General features: G+C 52.6%; 2 protein-coding genes across 8 annotated transcripts; both read right to left on the bottom strand.

The window, feature by feature from the left end:
* Nucleotides 1–609: 609 nt before the first annotated feature.
* Nucleotides 610–11,059, bottom strand: LOC138843060 (butyrophilin subfamily 2 member A2-like). 3 transcript variants are annotated; one of them, XM_070074865.1, is made up of 7 exons: nt 10,111–11,059; nt 9,013–9,363; nt 6,042–6,323; nt 4,168–4,335; nt 3,741–3,761; nt 3,620–3,646; nt 610–1,814 (listed from the first exon to the last, which is right to left on the bottom strand). In XM_070074865.1, exons 1-7 carry the CDS (start codon nt 10,181–10,183, stop codon nt 1,189–1,191), a joined length of 1,548 nt encoding a protein of 515 aa, XP_069930966.1. In that variant the 5' UTR covers nt 10,184–11,059; the 3' UTR covers nt 610–1,188. The 3 variants fall into 3 exon arrangements, with proteins under 3 accessions (XP_069930966.1, XP_069930967.1, XP_069930968.1); XM_070074866.1 differs by having other exon boundaries at nt 9,013–9,360; XM_070074867.1 differs by lacking the exon at nt 4,168–4,335.
* An 809-nt stretch (nt 11,060–11,868) lies between these two features.
* Nucleotides 11,869–21,944, bottom strand: LOC103349692 (butyrophilin subfamily 1 member A1). 5 transcript variants are annotated; one of them, XM_008262449.4, is made up of 6 exons: nt 20,966–21,944; nt 19,341–19,505; nt 19,013–19,033; nt 18,897–18,923; nt 16,553–16,579; nt 12,099–14,989 (listed from the first exon to the last, which is right to left on the bottom strand). In XM_008262449.4, the coding sequence occupies exons 1-6, from the start codon at nt 21,123–21,125 to the stop codon at nt 14,472–14,474; spliced, it is 918 nt and encodes a 305-aa protein (XP_008260671.2). In that variant the 5' UTR covers nt 21,126–21,944; the 3' UTR covers nt 12,099–14,471. The 5 variants fall into 5 exon arrangements, 2 of the variants coding, with proteins under 2 accessions (XP_008260671.2, XP_008260672.2); XM_008262450.4 differs by lacking the exon at nt 16,553–16,579 and having other exon boundaries at nt 20,966–21,943; XR_011389044.1 differs by lacking the exons at nt 12,099–14,989; nt 20,966–21,944 and adding an exon at nt 11,869–12,083 and having other exon boundaries at nt 18,897–19,033; nt 19,341–19,618.
* Nucleotides 21,945–23,549: the final 1,605 nt, after the last annotated feature.

The raw sequence follows: 23,549 nt of genomic DNA, 5'->3' as shown, positions 1-23,549 counted from the left end.
TCCCCAGATGACCACAATAGCTGGAGCTGTTCTGATCCGAAGCCAGGAGTCAGGAGCCAGGAGCTTTTTCTGGGTCTTCCATGAGGGTGCAGGAGCCCAAGGACTTGGGCCATCTTCTACTGCTTTCCCAGGCCCTAGCAGAGAGCTGGATCAGAAGAGGAGCAGCGGGGACTCGAAGCAGCACCGGTATGGGATGGCAGCACTGCAGGCAGTGGCTCTACCCGCTATGCCACGGTGCCAGCCCCAATAATTTTTTTAGCAATGTTATTTATTTTCATTTTACTTGAAAGGTAGAAAGATATCACTCATTTGCTGTTCACTCCCCAATAGTGGGGCTGAGCTAGGCTAAAGCCAGGAGCTTGGTATTCAGTCTGGGTCTCCCATGTGGATGCCAAGGACTCAAGTATTTGAGCAGGTGATCCAAGCGGCATCTCAACTGCGGTGCCAAATGCCTGCCCCCTCATCGCTTTTGTGAGTGTCTGCAGGCATCCTGAGACCAAGAAGCTCGCCCACCGAGCTTTGGGCAGATTGGTTCAGCACTCGCCAGCGCAGCCAGGACCTGGGCTGCAAGCCGTGCTCAAGAACCGAGTCTTGACTCCTGTTCATTACAGGGACAGGAGCCGGGCCAGACTCAGATACCTCTCTGTCTTTTATTCTTCATCCTAGGTCTGGGCCTAGGATATGCAGGCTGGGTGACTTGGGGGTTGCGTGTTAATGCGCCATCAGCTCTAAGGACCCACAGCTGTTGCAACGGGGCTTACCCACCTCCATCATCTCCCCCATTCTCTCCCAAACCTCAGCCCTCCGGTCCCACTTTCTCTGTCTCTGGCTTCCATGTGTGGTCCCCTCCCCTGTCTTACTCCTGCTGCATCCAGTGGCCTTTGCCTCAAGTCTTCAGCATCTGCTGTCCTGGTGGCTCAGCAGCACCGCCCTAATGTTAAAGTGGCAGATTTTCTCACCATCCCATCCTCAACTTTCCCGAGTTCTTGGCTGTGAAGTGTGTTCCCTAAGACTGGACCCTGCCCTCGGTTACAAGCGAATGAGCTGGTAAAGCCACAGCCTTGTGAGGGGCAGAACTGGGGCAGGGGCGGCCGTGGATATGAGGAGGGTGGCAAAAGGTTGTCCTGTGACCAAAAGGAAAGAGAGACTGCTCTCGGCCAGGGACACTGGACCAATGGTGGGGCTTCTCTATATGGCACAGAGACCAGGGAATTGGTGCTGTGGGGGCTGGTGGTGGGTCCCTGCCCTGTGCAGGATTAGGCCACCCTCGGGCACTGCGAGGCCGCGAGCGCCTGTGAAGGCCGGGCAGATGAAGAGGGGGCTGTCATCAGACCCCAGCCGGAAGAAGGGCCTCAGGGGCCCGCCGAAGGCTGCCGGGGGGCACGTGTAGATGTGTGATCTGTCCCTCATGTTGTAGAAGGAGACATCGCCAGCTTCACAGTCCAGAAAGACGGCCACGCGGCGCAGGCGCTCTCTCAGGGGGAGGGTCTTGTCAGGGGAGCCCAGGGCCCGGTACTGGTTTCCAAACATCTCCAGGGTCCAGAAGCCGTTCTGAGGAAGCAGCAGAGCCTCCCCTTTCCTCTCGACGCTGTCTCTGCACACCCCCACGGCCCACACCATCACGTTCTCCACCTCCACCTCCCAGTAGTGTCTCCCCGAGGCGAAGCTCTCCCGGCCCAGGACGCAGGGCCGGCAGCTGAACCGCTCAGGGTTGTCGGGCACGCTCTGCCGGAAGGGGCCGCGCCTCACGCTTCTCCCGTCCGCCGACAGGAAGAGCTCCGGGTGAGCAGTGTCGGGGTCCAGGACCACGTCAGCTGTAGAGGAAGTCTTAGGTTTAGGTCTGGGGTCCTCTGGGAATTGGGCGGTTCCTGACCGCCTGAGACACCTGCTGGGGGATTCCTCCACGTGGCTGGCCACTGTCTCTCCTGTGACAGGAGCAGTGTCCTCAGTGGCAGAAAGCGTTGCAAGTGAGCCAAGACCGTTTCCAGCATTCTCCGAGCTACCCCTTTTTTTTTACAAGGTGTAGAGTCTCTGGGACTCTAGTTAGTGTCTCCGGCTTGGGCCTCTGCCTGGGATGCCGGCACCCCTCGCCAAGTGCCTCCCAGTCAGCCTCCTGCTAATGCACCTGGGAAGGCAGCGAGTGACGAGTGACGAGTGACGGCTCAAGTGCTTGGGTCCCTGCCACCCATGTTGGGAGGCACAGATGGAATTCTGGGCTCCTGGCTTTGTCCTGGCTCAGCCCCAGCTGTTTGGGGTATTTGGGGAATGCACCTACAAGTATAAGACCTCTTTCTCTGTCTCTCGCTCTGTCTCTGTCATTCTGTCTTGCAAATAAATAAATAAAATAAATTATTCAGCTTGGCTTAGATGAGCGAGGAGGTTTCACCTCCCATTCTCTAGTCTCCAACCCATGAGTAAATTAAGGTGAGTCTCGTACTACAGCGTCTTGGATAGCACAGATTTCTTCATTGGTCCCCTGCATTGCCTTAACCAGGTGGCAGCTGATTTAAACAACTGATAAAGGCATCCTCCAATGGCTAAAGAAGGAGGATAAATGTCCCTAGCAGCCAACCTGGGAGGTATGCGTGACAAACACATGGGGACATATTTCCAGCCAGTTTTTCTTTTAACAGCATGGACCTGCCATCTATGCCATCAGGGTAGAGAAATGCATCAGGCCCCCGACTTCCTGCAGACTTCACCCACCCGCAGTCATCCTTACCTACTTCTCTACCTTTCAACTAGGGCAAAAGGACTTCCTCTTTGCTTCGAGTGGCTATTTCTGATTGTGAGAACTTGTCGTTCTGCACCACACTGATTGAGTGGGAATTCTGAGATTCACCTGCCTGGTATCTGGGGAAGCCTGGATTCGTGTGCTCTCGGCCAGGATGCTCACCAGGAGGCGCATTTCTGCCTGTCCCTCCCCTCCCGCGATAGGCAGAGTGGCAGGGCCATCTTGGAGAAAGGAAGAAATTTCTGCTCGTCTATGAGGGTACTTCAAAATGTACGTGGAAAAAGGAATACAAAATAAGTTGATTTGGGGGCAAAACAATTTTTAAATCCATGCATAGTTTTTGAATAATATGCATTTTCATGCACTTTTTGAAGACCTGTGCATACGGCATGGATTTCAAAAAGCCTCCCATAGAAGTAAGTTTATCTTTCAATACCATTTTTCCATGAGCTTTGTGAAGCGCTCTCGTATTTTATGCACCCTGAGTCGATATGGGGTTGCCTTTTCCCCAGGTGCATCTTTAGTTATGCAGAGACTATGCTATGCCCCAGGTTTCAATTAGATAAACAGAATTGTCTTTTCTCAAATTAAGCCAAGACCCAGGAGCAACGACTACTGAAATGTAACTCTTGGGGACCTCTGGTAATCATGGAACAAAACATGCTTAAAAAAGAAGAATCCTGGGAAGTCGATTGGAGGACTGGTCCAGAGCTGCCAGGATTCCCAGGCAGAAGAGCCAGGATCTGGCATCGGTGAGCCAGTGCCCTGGCCCCCTGTTACCCACCACCCAGCCTTGGATCCTCTTCTTTATCTCCCCTAAAGACACCTGTTGGCTTGCTAGTGGGGAGAACGCCCAGGGTCTGAGGGAACGTCAGGGGCACTCACCAGCATGTAAGAGGGTTCTTCGCCACCCTGCAAGTGACAGAGAGGTGAAGATCATGAGATAATGACCAACACAGTAGAGCACAAATCATGCGTGGAGTAGTTTAGGAAAGGCTAGACTTACTCAATTCTTCTTGAAGTTGCTCTGAAAAATAAATAAAATAATGTTCTCAACAGAAGAACGAAGAGAATTCGGATTTATATCAAAGGACACAAGACTGGCCTAGTCTACGAATATAGCATCTCCCTCCCAATTTCTGTCAGGAACCAGAAATGATAGGTAGTCAGGCAGCAACACAGGGTCAGCACTTTTTAGGCTTGTTTTTGTTCAACAGTTAAGTGCTGCGTGTGGCCAGGCCTCTGAGTGCAAGCTCTGAGCCATTAACGATTAGGACACGGGCGCTCCAACCCCTGCTGCTGTCTGTGCGTTCCTTTCTGAGTCGCAGCTTCTGCAGGTTGGAACTGTGTCCTGGGAAGGGCGCTGATCTCTATCCTTTCCTCTCTCATCTGCATCCTTTCCCTTTCCACACACTCTTCCCCCAGGCCCTTACGTGCAATTTCTTTCTCTTCACGTTCAATCTCCTTTTCCACTGACAGAATCTCCTTTTCCCTGTGGAGCTTCCTGATAAGACAGATGCTCCCAGCCACGAGGAGGATCAGAACAGGGAGGGTGACGGCCAAGGCCACCATCCAAGCAGAAATGCCTGGCGTAAAGGACTCTGCAAAGGGAGTCAGAAAAGTCCGTTTGGTGGGAAACAGGCGACTAGGATGCGGGTGCTCCCCGGGGGCCCATCGGAAGATCTCCCTGGGTTCCTGCTCTGTCCACATCTCCCTCCGAAGCCCCAGATAGGAAAGATGCTCGTTCTGTGCTGGCTGACCCCAGGGCTGGGTCAGGAGACAGAAAAGCAGAGATACAGGAGCCACCCTGGGAAGGATCCAGCGCATCGGAGCCCTGCCCTGGGCTCCTTGTCGGGAGTAGTGTGATGCCCTCCTGCTTGTTCTGCCCTGTTCCTGCTGGAGCAGCCTAAGGGAGACTGTGCTAAATCTTTGCCCCAGGCTCTCACTAAAAGGCAAAGTCTGTTTGGGGCTTGAGCTGCCTGTACTGTGGCCTCATTGCTTCTGTGAATTAACTCTTCCCACTGCACTCACTGCATTCCAACCGCACCAACATCACCCCTTGGGGTTCCTCAAAACGGCCAGAGATGCTCCTACCGCAGGCCCTGTGCATATTCCTGTTCCTGTTCTGCAGGTTGCTCAGATCTCAATTATCTGCATGGCTACTTTGCTTGATTGCTCAATTCTTGTCTTTGCAGGGCAGTCCACCTGGCCACCCTGTTAAAAACCACAACACTCCACACACCAGGCACTCCCCATGCCAACCTTGCTTTATTTTCCCATTAGTATTCATCACCACCTTATATAACAATTTATTTAATCACATGTTTTAGTTATTCATCACCACCTTATATAACAATTTATTTAATCACATGTTTTAGTTATTTCATTGTTTTTGGCCCTTAGAATGTGAATTCCACCACAGCCTGGGTCTTCCTACTTTTGGCTCTGTGATTATGTTTCTTGAACACAGAAGGTGCTTGCTGAGTATCTGATGAGTGGATGCGCAGGTATCTGTAGACAGGGAACTTCCCCCGGGCTGCCTCCTAGGAAATCCCATGAGCAGACAGCATCACCAAGTGTAGATAGCCACCCACCCCTACCACTCTCCTTGTTCTTTGTTATTTAAAGCTTAAAAATGGCTGCAGGGGTGGGCATTTAGCATAGTGGTTTAGATGTTGCTTGAGACACTGCATCCCATATCAGAGCACCTGGGTTCGAGTCCCAGCACTGCTCCCAATGCCAGTTCCCTGCCTTGTGTGCACCCTGGAGGGCACCAGATGATGGCTCTGGGACTTGCGTCCCTGCCACCTGTGTGAGGAACCTGCATTGAGTTCCAGACTCCTGGCTTCAGCCTGGTCCAGCCCAAGCTGTTGCAGGCATTTGTGGGGTGAACCTGTAGATGGAAGCGCGCTCTCTCTCTGCTTGGTCTGCCCCATCTATGTCTCTTTTTGTATCTGTCTCTCTGCCTTTCAAATAAATACAATAAATACATAAATTTAGAATAGTTGCAGCACAAGGACCTCCTCAGGGGAGCAAACGATGGGATTTGTCCTTAGAGAAGTGGTTCCCACGCTTGCGTCTCCAGACAACTTGATCTTGCGACAGGGGGATGGGCCTCACTTCCACGGCAGGCTCCTCAGGGCCCCAAAACACCCCCTCCAGCCGCTGTCCCCGTTACCCTCTCCACCCACATTCCCGTCCCCCTGCGACCTCTGCTACCCACACTCAGCACCCCCAGCCCAGGCTCCAGTCCATCTGCTTAGGACCCTGCCTCCGTGTGCTGAGTCTCAGGGGGCAGAGAACCCACCTGGAATGAAGACCACGGTCTCCTTCTCCTGGCTCAGCAGCGTGTTGTTGACGGAGCAGGACATGTTCCTCACAGAGCCGTCCCTGACCACCACAGCGGAGGTGACCGTGAAGAGGCCGTCTGCATCCAGCATGTACGCCTCGGCCAGGGCCGGCACGACCTCGCCGTAGGGGCCTCGCCACACTGCGCGGGGCTCGGGGAACCACCCTTCCGACCTGCACTCCAGCAACACGCCCCCGTCCTCGTGGTCCTTCATTTCTACGACGGGCTGAGAGCCCAGGCCTGCGGAGGGAGACCAAGCTCAGCGCCAAAGCCAGGGGGCGTCTAAGCCAACGTGTCTCGGGTCAGCGGCCGAGGCGGGCAGCCCTGGGGCTGGAGAGGATCGAGTGGGCAGCACGCGGGGACACGAAACACCAAGTTGCACACCTTCCTGCATTTGCACTTCTGTGAAGCAAGGAAGCAGAGAGGTTTGAAAAGAGGGAAGGAGCTGGGGAGCAAGGAGGAGGGATGAAGGGGAAGAAGAAAGAAACTTGACCTTGATGTAGATCAGGAAACCAAGATGCCGAGTAAATCAAGATGTCTCAGCGTCCGAGTGTCACATTGCGTGCTTTCTGTGAGCTCCACCTAGGGGTCCCATCATGGTATCACACATCCGTGTGTCTGATACACATTCTTAATTTCCATTTATTCAGCCATGGACTTTGCTTTTCTCATTTCCAGGCAGGTGTGTCCAGAGACAGACAAGTTTAGGATTTCACTCTCAGCCTCTGGGATGACTGGTAGGTGGACCCCAGTTTCCTAAAGTTCTAGAATGCAAAGACCGAAGCCTGCCAGCTTGGTAGAGTCTTAAGACATATTGTGACATCAAGACACCATCCTTTCTGTCTAGTTCAGAGCTTTCCATCACCACATCTATCCCCTAACCTAAAGCAGACTGCTTTTTATTGAAGAATGGGCAAAGCCGGCTGGCAAAACCAACCCTTATCCTGATCCACAGATGTTTACCTCCCAGGAGCTCAGTTAGGTGATTTTCTTATCGTCTTTGAGAATATTAGTGTATTAGAAAGATCTGGGTGCTCTTGGTAACCATGTCACCTCTTCAAAAAGACCATCACAAGAAATCCTAAGAAGCCAGATGCTTTTCTGTTTATATTCTTTCTTTAAAAGAGTGGCCATTGAGGGAGATGACCAAATATGAAGGAGCTGCAAGTTCATGGTCCTGGGAGACCTGTTAGCCATTAGCCGTGTGTGAGTATCTAAACCTCTTTTGAGCAGTTAAGGCTTTGATAAGCCTACTCAAAAAATTATACTGAAGACAGCAAATTAACACATTCGTTTAAGTCCAGTGCTTCCTGTTCTTTTGATTTTTGCCAAGAAAAAGAGGGAGAGAGAAAGCACTTCATACAGAAATCTTAAAGTGCAATTAGAATCAAAGTAACTCGGCAAACTTGAGGGGAAAAAAGTTCTCTGACACTTTCTGTGGGGTCCAGAAAAGGCAAACTGGGGGACAAAAACCAGTCACTCAACTACAGAACAAATGAAAAAAACAACAAACAAACAAAACATTCCCCAACAATGAATTAAGAGCAAGGCAGGCCAGACAGGGCCAGGGTCCTACTGAAAGGGGAAGAATGGAGAGTTCCTGCCCCACACATGGGTTGTCAGTGCAGGCTGCTGGGACAGTCAGGACACAGAGGTGGGGAACCTCGCCTTCCCTGATGTTCTGTACGATCAGATACAAGACTCCTTAGGAGCGGAAGATGCAGCCTCCCACCACTCACAGTCTGAAGCCCCTTGGGAACTCTCACACTCCCCAAACTTCACTCCACGCTCTCAGGGACTGGCAGGCCACCACAGTCTTCTGTGTCTTAGCAGTCTTTCAGTCTTCGGATGCTTCTTTTAAGGCAAAATACACTTACCCACGGAGTGAGGTCATCCCTTAAATCCATTGTTATTATTGTTTAAAGTTATATTTATTATATTGTTTAAAATTATTATTTAAAGACTTACTTATTTATTTGAAAGGCACAGTTACAGAGAGAGGGAGAGCGAGAGAGAGAGAGAGAGAGAGAGAGAGAGATAAAGATCTTCCATCTGCTAGTTCAGTCCCCAAATGGTCACAACAGCCAAGGCTGGGCCTGGACGAAGACTCAGCCAAAGCTGAGAGCTTGGAACTCCATTCCAGGGCCCAAGCCCTTGGGCCATCTTCCACTGCTTCCCCAGGTGCATTAACAGGGAGCTAGATTGAAGCAAGAGAAGCTGGGTCTCCAACCAGTGCTTATATGAGATGTTGGTGTCATAGGCAGTGGCTTGACCTGCTACACCACAACACCAACCCCTTAAAGCCATTATTAATGCATTCCTAGAAACCCCCATTTAAAATACCACATCTACTTTGCACCCTTGCCCAATGTCTCCAGGCTGAATTCTCTTTTTATCCGGGGGTTGGGAGGATTGGCACCAGACTTAGCACATAATTGTGTCTCAGTGCTTAATCATGCTTTAATGAAATCAGCGATTTGCATATCAGTCACTTCAACTGCAATCAATACTGAGGGGAAAGGGGTAGAAGGTAGGATTGGTGTTGCTCAATCACTGAGATGTCTACACCTTGTTCTCGTGGACAATCCTCATTCCAGTTGTCCCCGAGCAAGTCCCGAGAGGGCTCCTGCCACCCTCAAAGTGCTCAGTTGCAATGACTGAGTGGACCTAAGAACTGTCTGCAGGGATAGACCATTCTCCCCTGCCGGAGCCCTCCGCTGTGTTCTAGGGCTGATTCTCAAGAGCTGACGCCACAGATGGCAGGGCAAACCCACTCAGGTAGCCACTGGGCAGCAGGAAGTCCCCTCCCTGTTTCAGCACCCCCGACCTGGGCAAAAATCTGCTGATCTGAGATGACCCGTGATTAGGAGAGAATTTGTCCCCCAAAGTCACCTTGTGAAAGGCAAGGAAACAAAATGAAGAGACGCACCTGCCACCAGGAGGCGCACGGTAGCCTCGTCATAGGACCTGCCTTCTTGGAAGTAACAGCGATAAATACCGTCCTCGCGGGCGGTGAGGTTGTGTATGACCAGTGCCACGCTCCCCCTGCCGATGTCTTCGCTCACGAAGGTGGTTCTTCCTCGGTACTCTTCCATCTGCTCCTCTGGTCTCTCTCGTCCGCCCTTATACACGAGCACTGCAGGGGAGAACTGAGACCGAATCCACCGCACCTCCATGTCCTCAGCACTTTTCTCCGGCAACAGGTGGCAGCTTAACGTGATGTTTTCTCCCAGCATGGCCAGGATCGGATCGGTTGGCCCCACGACAGTAAACTGGGCTGCTGGACGAAGGGGTAGGATCAGACAGGGACTCCAGCTGTCAGATAGCTAAGACAGGAAAGGAAGTAGTTGTTCCAGGGAACATAGGCTTCTCACGGCCACAGGACTGAGGATTCTGGGGGCCTGGCTGGAGGGCAGCAGCCTTGGGGAAGCCATTTTTGAAACAGCTAATGCTTCTCGGGCAAGGAACCTCAGAGAATCACGCTGAACATCCCCTACACCCAGGGCTAAGGGCTTTCCCGTCTAGTCCCCAGTCTAGATTAGTACCTGCATGCAGGACAAACTTGAGCTCTCTAATAGAATATTCACCAGGTAGTTTCACTGGAAATGGGTGGTAAATGCAAAGTGTTCACTGGATCTTGAATATTTAGAATTATTAATGTTAAATATTACATTGGTGATATCTTTCATTAAGTAGTCATATAAAGATTAATATTTGGTGATTTGGGTTAAGTATTAATAACATTTTTGCATCCACTTCTTTTCACTTTTTGAAATGTTGCTGCTTGGAGATCTGCAGCTGTATGTGCAGCGGGCGCTTGTAGCTCTCACTGCTTTGCTGTTGGGCAGTGCTGGTATAAACCAGCACGCACATTGTAACAAGGGTGAGAAGGAGGAGAGCGCTCAGAGTGAGGACGAGGCTGGGTGAGGACCCGGTGCTGCTGCAGTCCTTGGAGCTTCGTCTGCAGAGCGAAGGGGCAAGGTTGCTCTCTGAGGAGCTGCTAGGAGCAAGCGGCACACATCCTTACCTGAGACCTGGGCACACAGGCTGAGAGCGGAGAAGAAGAGAAGGGAGGCCGGCAGGGAAGCAGCTGGCTGCATCAGTGCCCAGGACGAGTCACCCAGGACAGGGAGGGACCACAGGCCTAGGGGCACAGAGAAGTCTGTGAGGAAAGCTGGGGCCACAGTTGTCGTGTAGGTCAGACGTTCCTGTCACCCCTTCTGGTCTCATCAGCGCCTCAGCTCCGGTCTGGGCAGCAGCCCCACTGTCCCATGGTTCAGGCATGTTTCAGTGGGTGGAATTGGTAAACCTTCCGTGCAAGAAGCCAAGAGCAGCACGACAAGGCAGGCAGTTTTCCACTCTCTTCTTTGAGAGTCCGGTTTCTCCAGAGGTCACTCGATATTCCTCCCTGCACCCCCTCCTCCCTGTAGATCAGGCCAGGTGACCCAGGTAAAGAGGACAGGCGGAAGGGCCACCTCCCCACAGGTGGGCTCCAGCTCCCGGGGACCCAGCTTTCCTCTCTAGCAGGTTTCGACCCCCACCTACAAGCACCCCTCCACCCCACCCCCACCCCCACGAAATGAGAGCACATCCCCTCCCTTTCTGCCTTCTAGAATTAACCTCTGCATCTTCTTTTCTCCTCTGACACACAAAGGATGATCCTCGGAGGTTCTTCTTTGCGACCACCCATGGGCACGGTCAGCACCAGGAAACAAGCAGTCAGGAAAGAGGAGACAAAGCCCCTTTCTGTCTGCCATTGGTGGAGGTGTCCAGAACTGCGGGGCCGGGACCTCTGAACCGTCCCCTCAAGGCATCTGAAGTGCCAACATCACCACGGAATGCTTTGCAATCTAGCCAGTGGGTCTGCCAGCCAATGGTGTGCCTGAGCCTGATCTGTCATCAGTTACCAGGTAGAATACACAGAAACAGTTTGAGGAAAAAGGAAAACAAACAAACAAACAAACAAACAAAAAAACCAAAAACCAGTAAGTAGAGAAATAGACTTTTGAGCTGATCCGGTCATCTTATTTCCTTTTTCTTTGCTCAGAAGCAGGATTATTTTCTTTCTTCTTTTTCATTCCTTTTTTTCCAAAACCTTGAGATGCCCAAGGGATGTGTGCAGGGGTAGGGGTGGGAGGCATGGAGTGAGGAGGTGGGCAGGGTCAGCCCTCCTTCCAAACTCAGAGGTCTCAAGTTGCTAGGCTTGGAGGTGAGCGGCCAGGCATTCACTCCATCCCCGGAGGCAGGCCCTAGCAGCACTACAGCCCATTCTGTAGCCTCTTGGCCCATCTCAGTTCACCAAAAACTGAGGCAGACTTTTTCTTGCAAGGATAACAACTTCCCACCTCAGTCACCTGCCTCTGTTGTCCTCTGAGACTTTCTCTAACACCTGTGAGCTTGGTTCTTTTGCAATACAGAAAGCAAAGGAGGATAAGAAGGGTGCATAAGTGACCTAGGATCCCAATCCCTTAGGAAGATCCTGAAGTACATCCCATAATTTCATACAGACAGAGTCCTGGGTGGAATTGAGCCTGCTAGTCCACATGGTAACCAACTCAGTAATGAGTACTTAAAGCATTTGTCACTTAGTTGGATTTCTCCCATCTCCGTTTCACTTTATTTCTGAACTTGTGTTTCTGGAATACCTCCCAAGAAAGTTTGGTAGGCTACATAGCACCCCCCTCCACCCAGGCTGTCCACTGTGAAGCTTGTAAATATATAAACTCATGAATATGATATATTACATGGCAAAGGGACCTTCTAGATGGAATGAAAGATATAGATCTTTTTTAAAAAGATTTTATTTATTTGTTTGAGAGCTAGAGTTACAGACAGTGAGAGGGAGAGACAGACAGAAAGATCTCACCAAATGGCCACAAAGGCCACAGCTGGACCGATCCAAAGCCAGGAGACAGGAGCTTCTTCTGGGTCTCCCACATGGGTGCAAGGGCCCAAGGACTTGGGCCATCTTCTGCTGCTTTCCCAGGCCACAGCAGGGAGCTGGATTGGAAGAGAAGCAGCAGGGACAAGAACTGGCAGCCATATGGAATTGTTTAAAAAGATAATTTATTTAATTGAAAGACAGACTGATAAGGGAGGAGGAGAGAGATCTTCCATTTGCTGGTTTACTCTCCAAATGTGCTAACAGCCAGGGCTGGGCCAGGCTGAAGCCAGGAGCCAGGAGCTCTGTCTGGGTCTCCCACAAGGGTGGCAGGAACCGAAGGACTTGGGCCATCATCCACTGCAGGAAGCAGGATTACAAGTGGAGCAGTCAGGACTCAGACTGACACTCCCATATTGGATGTGGGCATTGCAGGCAGAGGCTTAATTTGCTGCACAAGAATTCATTGCTTTAAGTCTGTTCATTTGTGGTAGTTCTTTATGGCAGCAATAGAAAATTGATCTGATAAAGATGTTGTACAAATGTCACAATGCAGTGAACTGAAAACGGGGAGTGGAATGCGTGCGTGGACCATTCTGCTGTGGCAGGCAGGCTTGGAGTGCAGAAAAAGGCCAGCAGAAGAGTGAGCATCACGGACAAGTTCACTGAACAAACAGAACTTGACCTGTGTCAGGTTAGGGGATAAGTGGTGAGAATATTGGCTTTTGCTTAGCATGTATCAGTTAAAAGGGAATGGGTTTAACATCCACCAGTGACCTGTGGTGGATGTACCCCTGTCCTGGAGGCAGACTGAACATGCAGTGAAAAATGCCCCCAAAGTTCTTCTAACTTCTCTCAAGTTATATTATTTCATAGACCATCTTTGGGTTATTTGCTATGCTTATCAAAGACCAAGTATGCAGGGAGATTGGTTCTGGCTCCATGATCACACCTCATAGATATGGGTGGGCACAGCTGTTTTCCATTATTGATTTTAGTCTCTAGTCCCTTCCCCAGTTCTGTGCGAGACAGTTTCTGTGAGAGAATTCTCCCAACCAATACACCCCGGGAAGCCAACCCAAAGGATTGTGGGGCCTATGGCTTTGACAATCAGCTGGGAAGGAATCAAGAGGGGGTGTGTCCTCCACCCTGCCATCTCTCCCCTGGGTGGGCCACCACAGGGCCACACATGATGCTTTTCTAAGGGGACAGTAAGACAGCAAAAAACGGGAAGTTGGTCAGGGACAGAGGCTGAATATCCCCCAGCAGCACCACCTACAGCATGAGCTAACAAACTACTCAACTTTGCCCTCCTTCAGCTTCCATACCTGCAAGGTGAAAATGCCTCACAGGTGTTTTCTCCCAAGGCTGTTGTCGGAATTAGTTGAGTAAAATCAACCCAAAGCACTGAGCACAGCCCCCAGGGGGTTTCATCTTTTTCTTTTGAAAGGCAGAGACAGAGAGAGAGAAAGAGAGAGAGATTTTCCCCAAATGTCTGCAACAACGGGAGCTGGGCCAGGTTGAACCCAGGAGCCAGAAACTCCATTTGGGTCTCCTGTGTTAGTGACAGGGACTCAATTACTTGAGCCATCACCACTGCTCCACTGCTTCCGATTGGCAGGAAGCTGGAGCCCAGAACAGAGCTGGGACTCAAACCCTGGCACTCTGGGATGTGGGCTGCTGTGGGATGCAGGCATCCCAAGCAGCATCTTAAATGCTAGTCCAAATGCCCTTAACTGGTGAAGGGAAATACTTTCAGCAGAAAGCTATTGTGGGGAGGAGGAATAAACAAATCTGCAAATTGGAAAAGGAATATTGAGCCATCTGGGGTGAAGGCAATGCAAACGATATTGAAATTGTTTGATAGAGGATTTATTGGATTCTCAGAGACGGTATTATCTGGCATTAGATGGAAGAACGCAGGTGGACAGCCAAGTCCCAGACCAGCGGGCTGCTCTGGTGAGGTGACTCTTCTCCATGCACTTCATTGTCTGCTGGGTCCCAGGTGGGTCAAAACAGATGAAGCATTTGTAGGAAAAGCTGGAATGGCAGAGCCCCACCCAGATCCGCTTCCTGCTGCTGTTCTCTGAGGCACGCGCTCAAGACAAGCGTGTTGGTGCACCCTGTCCTCTTCATGACGGTGAGAGGAGATCAAGGTCAGACCTCCCTCTCCATCCCTGTCTTTCTATCAGGATTTCTTGTCTTTGTTTCCCTCTGAGGTTCATTTTTTAGTTTCTAGCTACAATGGTGACATCAGATGAACCTTCCTGACGGGACCCTGGGGTGCTGCACTGTCCCCCATGGGCTCTCGGCATCACTGAGCCCCAGGACTCCCCACATGAAGAATGGGAACCAAAGGGCTGCACTCTTGAGAGCAAGGCCAGAGCGGCTCAGCCTCCATAGCTGGCCAGGAAGGGAGCCCAGGCTGCCGTCCCTGAAGCCATCCCTCACCTCCAGGCAGCGGTCTGTCCTGCAGGCTCAACTGAAAATCCCCACCCACCGTGGCCTCAGTGACAGATGGTCAGGGGGGCTGGGTGATAGAACCAGAGGCAGAAGAAAGGGCGGAGGGGCCCAGAGAAGCAGGTCTGGGGGAAAGTGTAGAGGTGAGACCCATCAGCCGCATTATAGAAAGACACATCCCCAGCCTCATAGTTCAGGAAGATCCCCACTCGCCTAAGGGGCTCGCCCAGGGGGAGAAGGGTCCGTGGGGAGGTGAGGGCCTGGTACTTATTCCCATACAGTTCTAAGGCCCAGACTCCATGTTGAGGTGACTCTTGGATTGCCCACGCCCTTTCCAGATGATCTTCACAGACCCCGAGTTCCCAGAAAGTCCTATCCCCTACTTCTACTTCCCAGTAATGTCTCCCCGAAGAGAAGGCCTCGTGGCCCAGCACACAGGGGTCATGCAGGAACCTTCCTGGTTTTTCAGGGAGATGCTGTGGTATGATTTTGCGCTGCACGCTTCGGCGATCCTCAGACAGAAAGAGTTCAGCAAAGGCGGTGTCTAGATCAAGAGTCACAGTGGCTGTGAGAGGAGGAGGAGAGAGAGAGCCCCAGGTCAACTCTGGCATCTCAGGACCCTCAGGGACTGGGCAAAGGGGGACCCCAGTGATCTGCCCCTGCTCAAGAGCTGGAGTGATAGCATCTCCCCGCGACGTGCCCTCAAGGGCAAGCCTCCAAGACCCACAGGGACAGCCGCCACTTTCACCAGGAGCAGACACTCCAAGTTCCTGAAAGCTGGAATTCCAAGGCCTGGAAGCAGACTAGCTACTCGGGAATCCCTCTCCTGCACCTGTCTCCTCTCCCTCAGCCTTCCTGCAAAGCGCTCCGTGTCACTGCGCTGTGTCCCTTGTGTTTCTCTGCCGGACTTCAGCAGGGCCCAGGAGGCAGCCGCTGTGTGTTGGTGAGCCAGCAGCTGGCAGTGAGACTCAGAAGACTCAGATGGGAGAAACTCGAATTGTTCACCAAATTGTGGCTCCTTTTCCCTCCAGGGACACAGCTGTGTGATGTTTCTCAGTCTTCCTCGGTGCCTGGGAGAAGCTTTGCCACTTCCAGGCAGACCCGTGGGCAGCCTGCTACGCTATACCTTTTCCTTTCAAATAAATAAGCAAATCTTCAGCTAACTAAGTACCTTAAAGACTACAGTGCCTGGCACGGACTCCCTGAGCTTACATCCTGGCATCACCGCTTCCTAGGTGTGTGACTTGGAGCAAGGCATTTTTTTTTTTTCTTGGAGCAAGATTTTTTCCCCCATCTTGTGGATTCATTTCCCCCATTGGCATAACAGTGGCCCCTCCCTCTGAGGCTGTTGCTAGAATAAATGAAGGGATAACACAGTTAAAGCATTCAGACCTGTGCCTTGTGTTTGATGGATTGCGCTGCTTGCAATGTTGGCTACTTAAGAAGGCACTGTGTCATAGCGCATAAAGCCACTACCTGCAACCTGGCAATCCCATATGGGTGCCGGTTCTAGTCCCGGCTGCTCCACTTCTGATCCAGCTCCCTGCTATGACCTGGGAAAGCAGAAGAAGATGGCCCCAGCGCTTGGGCCCCTGAACCTGTGTGTGAGACACAGGCTCCTGGCTTCGGATTGGCTCAGCTCTGGCCATTATGGCCATCTGGGGAGTGAACCAGTGGATGGAAGATCTCAGTCTCTCCCTCTCTTTATAACTCTGACTTTCAAATAAGCAAATAAAATCTTAAAAATTTACATGATGTAATTCCTCCCTCCTTCCAAGGGTTCTGCATGGGACCCTTTCAGGGGGTGGCACCTGTGTTCTGAGGGGAGAGGAGCTTGGAGGTGCTGGGTCTCCTCCAAGATGCACTTGACCTCTGTGAGAATGGGTCATGTACGTGGAGGAACTGTGTCAGCTGAAAATACTGAGGGGCAGAGAGACCTGAGAGAAAGTGGGAGGGGAGGGCTTTGCACAGGACCTGGCATGTGCACTTCTGGGAAGGAAAGAGCCCCAGGTGCTGAGCTGGGTTCATGGAGCTCAGCCAGGGCCTGGCTGCAGCCGGACGGTGGAGAGAAGCCACTACGACCTATCCTATGGCGTCTTCAGGCCTTGGGAATTAAATGGCCACTCACCAGCACAGGCCCGGGCTTTTCTCCAATCTGCAATGGAAAGAGCAGTGAGTACCAGAGCCGTCAATGTCCCAATCCTTGGTGCCGGCGCTGCCTCTCCTGGCCCACCTCACTCAGCTCTGGTGCTTACGTGGCTTCCCCTTTTCACACTCCTGGTGTCCAGGTGTGGGGCCAGAGGAAACAGGCCCTTCTGCACGGCCCCAGCACGCACCAGGTCACATGACACTGCCGACACCTGGGACCCAGTCCTGGGCCCTCCCTGCTCTGCTCTGTGGCCGTGATCCACACACGCCTGTGGTTAGACAGGTGTCACGGCCCATCTCCTCTTGCAGTGTCCTGCCTGTGACAAGCGTGGCCAGCTGTCCAGAAGTCTGTCTCTCAGTCTGTCTCTCACTTCACTAGCCTTGTCAGGGAATATCTGTCTCTCATTGGTATTAGTTCACCTCTTGCTGCCATCAGGGACTCAGAATATAGACTTTCTTTAGAGCTTATTCTGAGCAGCCCTCCGTATGTCCCAGGCGCCATGGCTCACTGCCTGCTGGCTCACAGTCCTTTTCTACATCTAGCTGTTGTTAGCCATGACTCACTAGCCATGCAACTCAAAGCCTGCTAATTACACCTCCCCCCACCAGGGTCTCGGTTTCTTCATCTGCAGCACACGTGGGACCTGTTTCATGTTCGCTGGAGAGGGATTAGCACAGAACCTGTGCATATTCACCTCAGTAAATGTCCCTGCCTTCTGTTTTGAAAGATCCAGTTATGATCCCTGCACCGGTGCCGCAGGAGACAGCATCAGCAGGTGCCGGCTGTGGAGTTAGGGGTTAGCTCAAGACCGAAGGGAAAGTCTTGGAGAAGTCTGGCAGGAGGAAATGTGTACGTTTGATGATCATAGAGGGGCAGGTGTGGGGGAGAGGATGCATGGGGTTCTACTGGCACTGTGCTCTTTGTAACGATGATGACATCTGCCTAGTGTCCTTAGTGGAGAGCCAGGGCACTGGGCACAAAGCGACGGTGACATTCCAGGCGGGAACTGATGGGCGCGTGACGTTCGAGGGTTAGAGAAGAGGGGAGTGGCCTAGCAACAGCTGACACCTGCGCAGATCCCGCCCTGGTCTTGGCACTGCCCTTAGGACCTGACGGGCATTAACCACACTCACAACATGGGGAAGTAGACACTCGTACTCCCCACATTTTACAGCCGACAAGCCAAGGCCCAGCAAGGCTGAATAACTCACCTAAGGCCACACAGCAGGTTACCAGCTGGGCTGGCTTGAGCCCAAGTGGCCCAGCTCCAGGGTCCACACTCTAAGCAGAGAGCAGCAGTGCTTGAAAGAAGGGAAAATGGCTATTGGCTAGCTCCGGCGGGTGGGAGAGATCGAGAGGCTTTGAAAATGACTGGACGGTGGTGTCCTGTGCTCGGACAAAGAGCCGGCCAGGGTTGGTGCAGTTTGGTGTTGGGTGCACTGGCTGTGAGGTGCTTCTGGGAGTCTAGAGGCCCTTGAGTTTAAGGAGTGGGCACAGCACTAAGGAGCCAGGACCCAGCGGCTGGAAGGGCCAGCTTATGGGCGAGAGCTCTGGAAACAGATTGAAGCTTAGAGAGTATGTGCACTGTGAAAAGAGATCCCAGCACTGAACTGCCTAGGAGGGGGGAAAGAACCGGGAGAGGCAGAGAGGAGGGCGAGCGATGCGGGGAGGACCGTGTAGACAGAACAGCGCCATGGACGGACGGACTCCCTGGCTGCGAGGCCAAGTCCAAGGGCACGGGCAGTTTTCGGGGGGTGGCAGAGTATTTGTCCCTCGACAGAAGGCCCTGTGCGTTTTCTGTTCTGAGACTTCCGGGAAGCAATGTGCTGGGCATGCTGGTTGTTTTCAGACTTCCTGTCTGCGTCCTGATGTTCAGTTAAGCTGAACCTCTTGAAATGAACGGAGCAGCAGCAGAAGCTCTCGGCGGAAGGGAAGCGGGAGCCCAGGAGAGGGTGCGTGGTTTGTGGGTGACTGCTGTTGAGAGACGCTCCATGGGAATTTGTGATAGAAGAAGAAGATAGAAGAGGAAGTTGGAGGAGTGGTGCCTGCCTGAGAAAAGGCCTGTCCTGGGCAGGAGGAGAGAAAGGAGCCCACTTGGGTAGACGGTCAAGCGACAGGAAGAAGAGCAGGCTGACAGGAAGGGTATGAAGCTGGGTTTGGGCCTGAAAACATTTGGTGAGTGTGTGGGGTGATAGCCAGGCGAGATTGGACTATGGATTAAGTCTGCCTTGGGTAAGAGGAAGGCCCCAGGGAAAGAGTCAAGATAAAGGCATCTAGTCACCGAGGCAGGCAAAATTGCAGGGGAAAAGCCACGGCTACTTACCGTCCACTTTCTGGGCTTTTCTCCAGCCTGAAGTAGAACAAAGAAAGCGCGTGAGAAGGCTGGCGTGGCGCCAGGACTCGGGTCTTACTCAGAAGAGAGGGAGGCGCGGAACTTACGGAGCTCTCTCTGGAGTTTCTCTGCAAAAGGACAGGAGACAAATCGGCAGTGTTCACCACAGAGCAGCGAGGCTCCTCGGGGAAGGCTGTCTCAGGTGTGGTCTCCTACGTGGGACCCCCTTCCTGCAGGAGCCCCCGGGACGGAGCTCTGGGGCCCGGGCAAGGCTGTAGCTGGGACAGAGTCAACAGGGGGGGCTGGTGGGGCTGAGTGGAAAGACCACAGGAAGCAGCTCGGGAAGAAGACCTTACCGAGCCTCTCTCTTTCCCCCGTCCAGTCCCATTTCCATGCTCTCTGGCCCTCACGGCCTTGGTCTTCCGAGGACTTTACCTCTGCTCCCGCGTTCCTGCTCTTTCTCTCGGTGCAGTTTCCAGATGAAGCCAACCGCGGCCGCCAGGAGAAGCACCAGCAGCAGTGAGAGTGAGGTCAGAACTGCCGCCCCAGGGAATTCCTTCGGGAGAGGAGCACCTGCGTCACAGGGGCCGTGCCTGCTTCCTGCGGAGGGAGACAGGCGAGGGTCACGCGCTGCGGGTGCCTCGGGACCCCCAGCATCACTGGTCTGGTCCAGTGGCAGGGCAGTCCATTGCCCAACAAGGACAGTGCTTCCAGCTTCGCCCCATACTCCCCCACGGGTAGTTAAGCAACTAGGAAACCTTCTGTATCACTAACAGAAAAAAAAAGGAAAAAAAGCCTCCGGGGTCCAGGGCCAATATGGACAGGAGGAGAAGGGACAGACAGGATCACTGCTGGGAAAACAGGACGGAAGCTGGGATTGGGGGATGGGTGGGAATTTTTCCTCTTCCTCCACTCAGAAGAAGGGGTTTTTGCTGAGAACCGCCTTGCACCTGAGGGCCTGAATGCAGTCTGGGCGGGAGCCCCTAGTCCTGCGGTGGGCGTCTCAGCTGCCCCCGCACACTACATCTGAACGCCCAAGTCTCAGCTCCAGTCTGCTTCCTGCTTCCTGCCAGTGCCTTCTGGGGAGGTCATGGTGAGGGCCCAAGGAGTTGGGTTCCTGACACCCACATGGGAGACCTGGATGAAGTCCTGAGTTCCCATGGCAGGCATCTGAGGAGTGAACTGGCAGATGGGACCTCTCTGTTTGCCTCAAAACAGAAAAAAAAAAAAAAAATCCAACAGTCTTTAAAAAATAAGTAAAGAAGCACTCTGAGGTTGAGCCCCCCACCTCTCTTTATTCTAACGGCTTTGGCTAAGCCATGCACTGTCTCTCTGTCTAGTTTCCCACTTAGAAAATGGAGAATTCACTATTAACCTGGGCCCTGACCCTTCCAGATCAACAAGAAATGTGAGACAAGAGCTGGGCTATCGAAATGAACTTTTATGTGTGTGCTTGTTCTAAATTCTGCTTAGCATCCAGCCCGTGGTGGGCACCAGTAAGTTCACTCCCAAAATGTCCACAATAACTGGGGCTGGGCCAAGAGCCAGAAACTCCATCAGAGTCTCCCAGGTGGATGGCAGGAACCCAACCACTGGAGCCATCACCTGCTGCCTCCCAGGGTGCGCATCAGCAAGGCGCTGGCTCGGAACTGAAGACAGGACTTCATCCCAGGCACTCTGCCTACGGGATGCAGGCGTTCCAAGCTGCTGCTTAGCCCACTGTGTCCTAAGACACTAACCTGCGCACCCAGTGCTTTTTATTTTAAACAGTTTTAGTCTTTCACATTTTTTCCTGAGCACATAGCAGGCAGCAGTACTTCATACAAGGTAGCAAAATTATTAGATAAAATAATTTAACATATTTTAATCTGTTTAAAATATTAAACAGATGAACAGACTCTTTCCTCAAGAAATGCTAAGTAGTGCTAAAAAAAAAAAAAAAAAAAAACACAGAAAAGGGGATTTCCCAGGCATTATCTAGCTCATTTGCAAAGGGTCTAAGTTGAGCAGGCAGAACAACACACATGCAAATTCTCCATTTCTTTTAACAGCATCCCCACCTGCCTCCTCCTGTCCAGCGGTGGTTTCTGGGAAGGCGCGTGATTGTACAAATGCTGAGTATCCCGGGGCTCCGATGGGGCACGTCGTGGCAGAAGCGCTGTCCACAACACAGAACTCCCCTCTGTGGTGCACACTGGTCCCATCCTGGTCCAAAGACATGAGCAGAGCTGACGGCACGGGTCGCTGCTCTACCTCCAAATACTTGGTTCTTCACCTTGGGGAGCGAGGTGTGGGGAACTGGCTGTCCTCTAGACACTGGCCAGAAAACCAGTGACTTCAAGGGGCACTCCCTGCCAGAGGCGCTAGGAGGAGGAGACAGGCATGATCCGAAGGTAGGACACCGGACCCTCCCTCCCCCAAGGAACCCGCAGGAAATCTGAATGCCGGCGTGATCTTTGTCCACAGCACCAACTTCAGAGCTTCTTTGTGCATTTCTGTCTCCCTGTCTAGAATGTAAGAGATTTTTCTGTTTTGCCCTCTGCTCAATCCCCAGCACCAAAAACAGAAGGGAGGTCAGATTGTCAGATAAAAGGTATTGTGATTTTATTGCCCAAGTGAGCAACCCTAAACATAGGAGCCTCTCAAGAAATATCTGTGGAAGGAATGAAGGCTAGCCTGCTTGGGGCAGTAGCTGGGGAAACAGACAAGCCAGGCAGAGCAGTGGGCAGATCCAAGACGTTGCTGTGAGACGTGGGAGGCAGGTGGGCGGGCGCAGCCTGACCCAGGAAAAGTACTTAGGACGGCACAGCCGAATGTCACGGGTGCATGACAATTCGGTTTTTTTGGTTCTTCGCCCTCCCTTCATGCCGGTTCTGGTAGGCAAAAGGAGCCTAGGGCAGTTTAGGAGCAGAGCGTCTGTGTCTGTGCTATGGGCCAAACGCGGGCTGGGTAGAGCGGAGACAGGCAGCGCCCTGGGCTTCCAGGAGCCCTCTGAACGCCTCCTGTTTCCCACCCCCACGCCCGCCCACCAGGCAGCTCCCCCCAGCGCAGCCCCGGACCACCGCTTCTCTGTGCGCCTCTGATGGACACAGTCTCTGGATCACCTGATGACCCCGATGCCGCCCTGCTGTCAGGACTCGCCCCGCCTCCTGTGTCTCAAGCGGCAGCACAGTCCGAAGCCAGAGCAGGAGACCGAGCCGGGCTGTGCCGGTGAGCCGGGCTGTGCCGCTGGACACCGTGCAGATGGGTGAGTGGCTGAGACGCGAGTCGCCACGCCCCTGCCCTCCAGCCCTGAAGCAGGTCATGGCAGCATGGACTCTGGACCGTGTACCCCTTCTCCCTGCATTCATGATGTAAGAGCGATGATTTCAGGGGAAAAGACTTCGCCTGTCGGTCAGACCACACACAGCCTCACTGACCACGCTGGCGCTCAGGCCACCCCGTATGAGGGCCTTGGTGCTTCAAGGATTGTCAACAGCACCCTCGTGAGTGTGCTGGGAGAGAGCAGGCGACTGGGCTGGCGGCCTTGGGAATGGAGAACAAATTCAAGGAGACCGATTTTTTATGAAAGCAGACATCAAAAAAGCGCAGCGCCAAAAATGCGTCTGCCGAACATTTTTCACTTCTTGGATCAGCTGGGACCCAGGAAAGACCCAGACCACGTGGGTCACAATCTATTCATATGCTCAGAGAACTTGGGTGGGATAAGCGCTCTCAGTATCAGCATTTGAGAGCGACAGACCAGCTGCACGTGAGACCTCTCCGGGTCTCACTCCTGGGCAGGCGTGTGAGCGCCGGGGTTCCAGTGTCGGGATCGCGCTGGGTGCAGGCACCCTGGTGGGCTGTGTGATCCTGGGCATGTGGGGCGTCCTCTCTACCAAATGAGCTGAGCAGTGGCGAGGGCCTCCCAGGACGGCCGTGAAGCCGGAACAGGGGCAGTGCTGGCCCAGTAGGTACCAACTACAGCTCTACTAACTCTTTCTCCAATGGATGGAACCACTTCAGGTTCTGCTTGTGAGTACAGAGCATGCTGTTAACCTTCGCCAGACATTGGACGGCTCAGTACGTGTGTGAGAAATATATATCTTCAGTTAACTACCTTCGCATCCGCAGTACTGTATCAATACTGTGCCCCCCATGTAACATTAGAATATGTAATCAAATGTTTGCAGGTAGCCATATAAGGGAGACGAAGAGGCTAAAACCATATACAAGGCAAAACCCTTCTTTGTTTGGGGTTCAGGATTTTGGATAAGAAATTCCACCTGGGCCTTATGCTGGCATAATAAGACTACTTCCTGTTAGAGGCCTTGATGTCTGTACAGGTACGTGTGTACCTGCAGTCTCCCTCCCTAACCAGGAGGTGTTGAAAGGGCCGCCTTCCTGCCGCGGAAGCCACAGCTGCTGCCGGGACCTCCGCCTGTGGCTACAAGACTGAAAGTGCTTTCCTTTTGCTCCTTCAGACCCCAGTAGTGGCTCCTGCTGTAGGCTCAATGTATATCACGATATCATATAACGCCCCTGTTGATGTCCCTCAAACCCTTCCCTGGTTTTCAAAAATAGTCCCTCCATTAAACTCTTCAACCAATTTTCTATACCAAGCCCTATTTCCTGCCAGGAATGTGAGTAACTGGGTGCTTAGCT

Source organism: Oryctolagus cuniculus, chromosome 5, assembly GCF_964237555.1.
Source record: "Oryctolagus cuniculus chromosome 5, mOryCun1.1, whole genome shotgun sequence".
In the NCBI taxonomy this organism is placed as follows: Eukaryota; Metazoa; Chordata; class Mammalia; order Lagomorpha; family Leporidae; genus Oryctolagus; species Oryctolagus cuniculus.
Note: the sequence above shows the minus strand (reverse complement) of the source record. Positions and strands in the feature narration are given on the sequence as shown.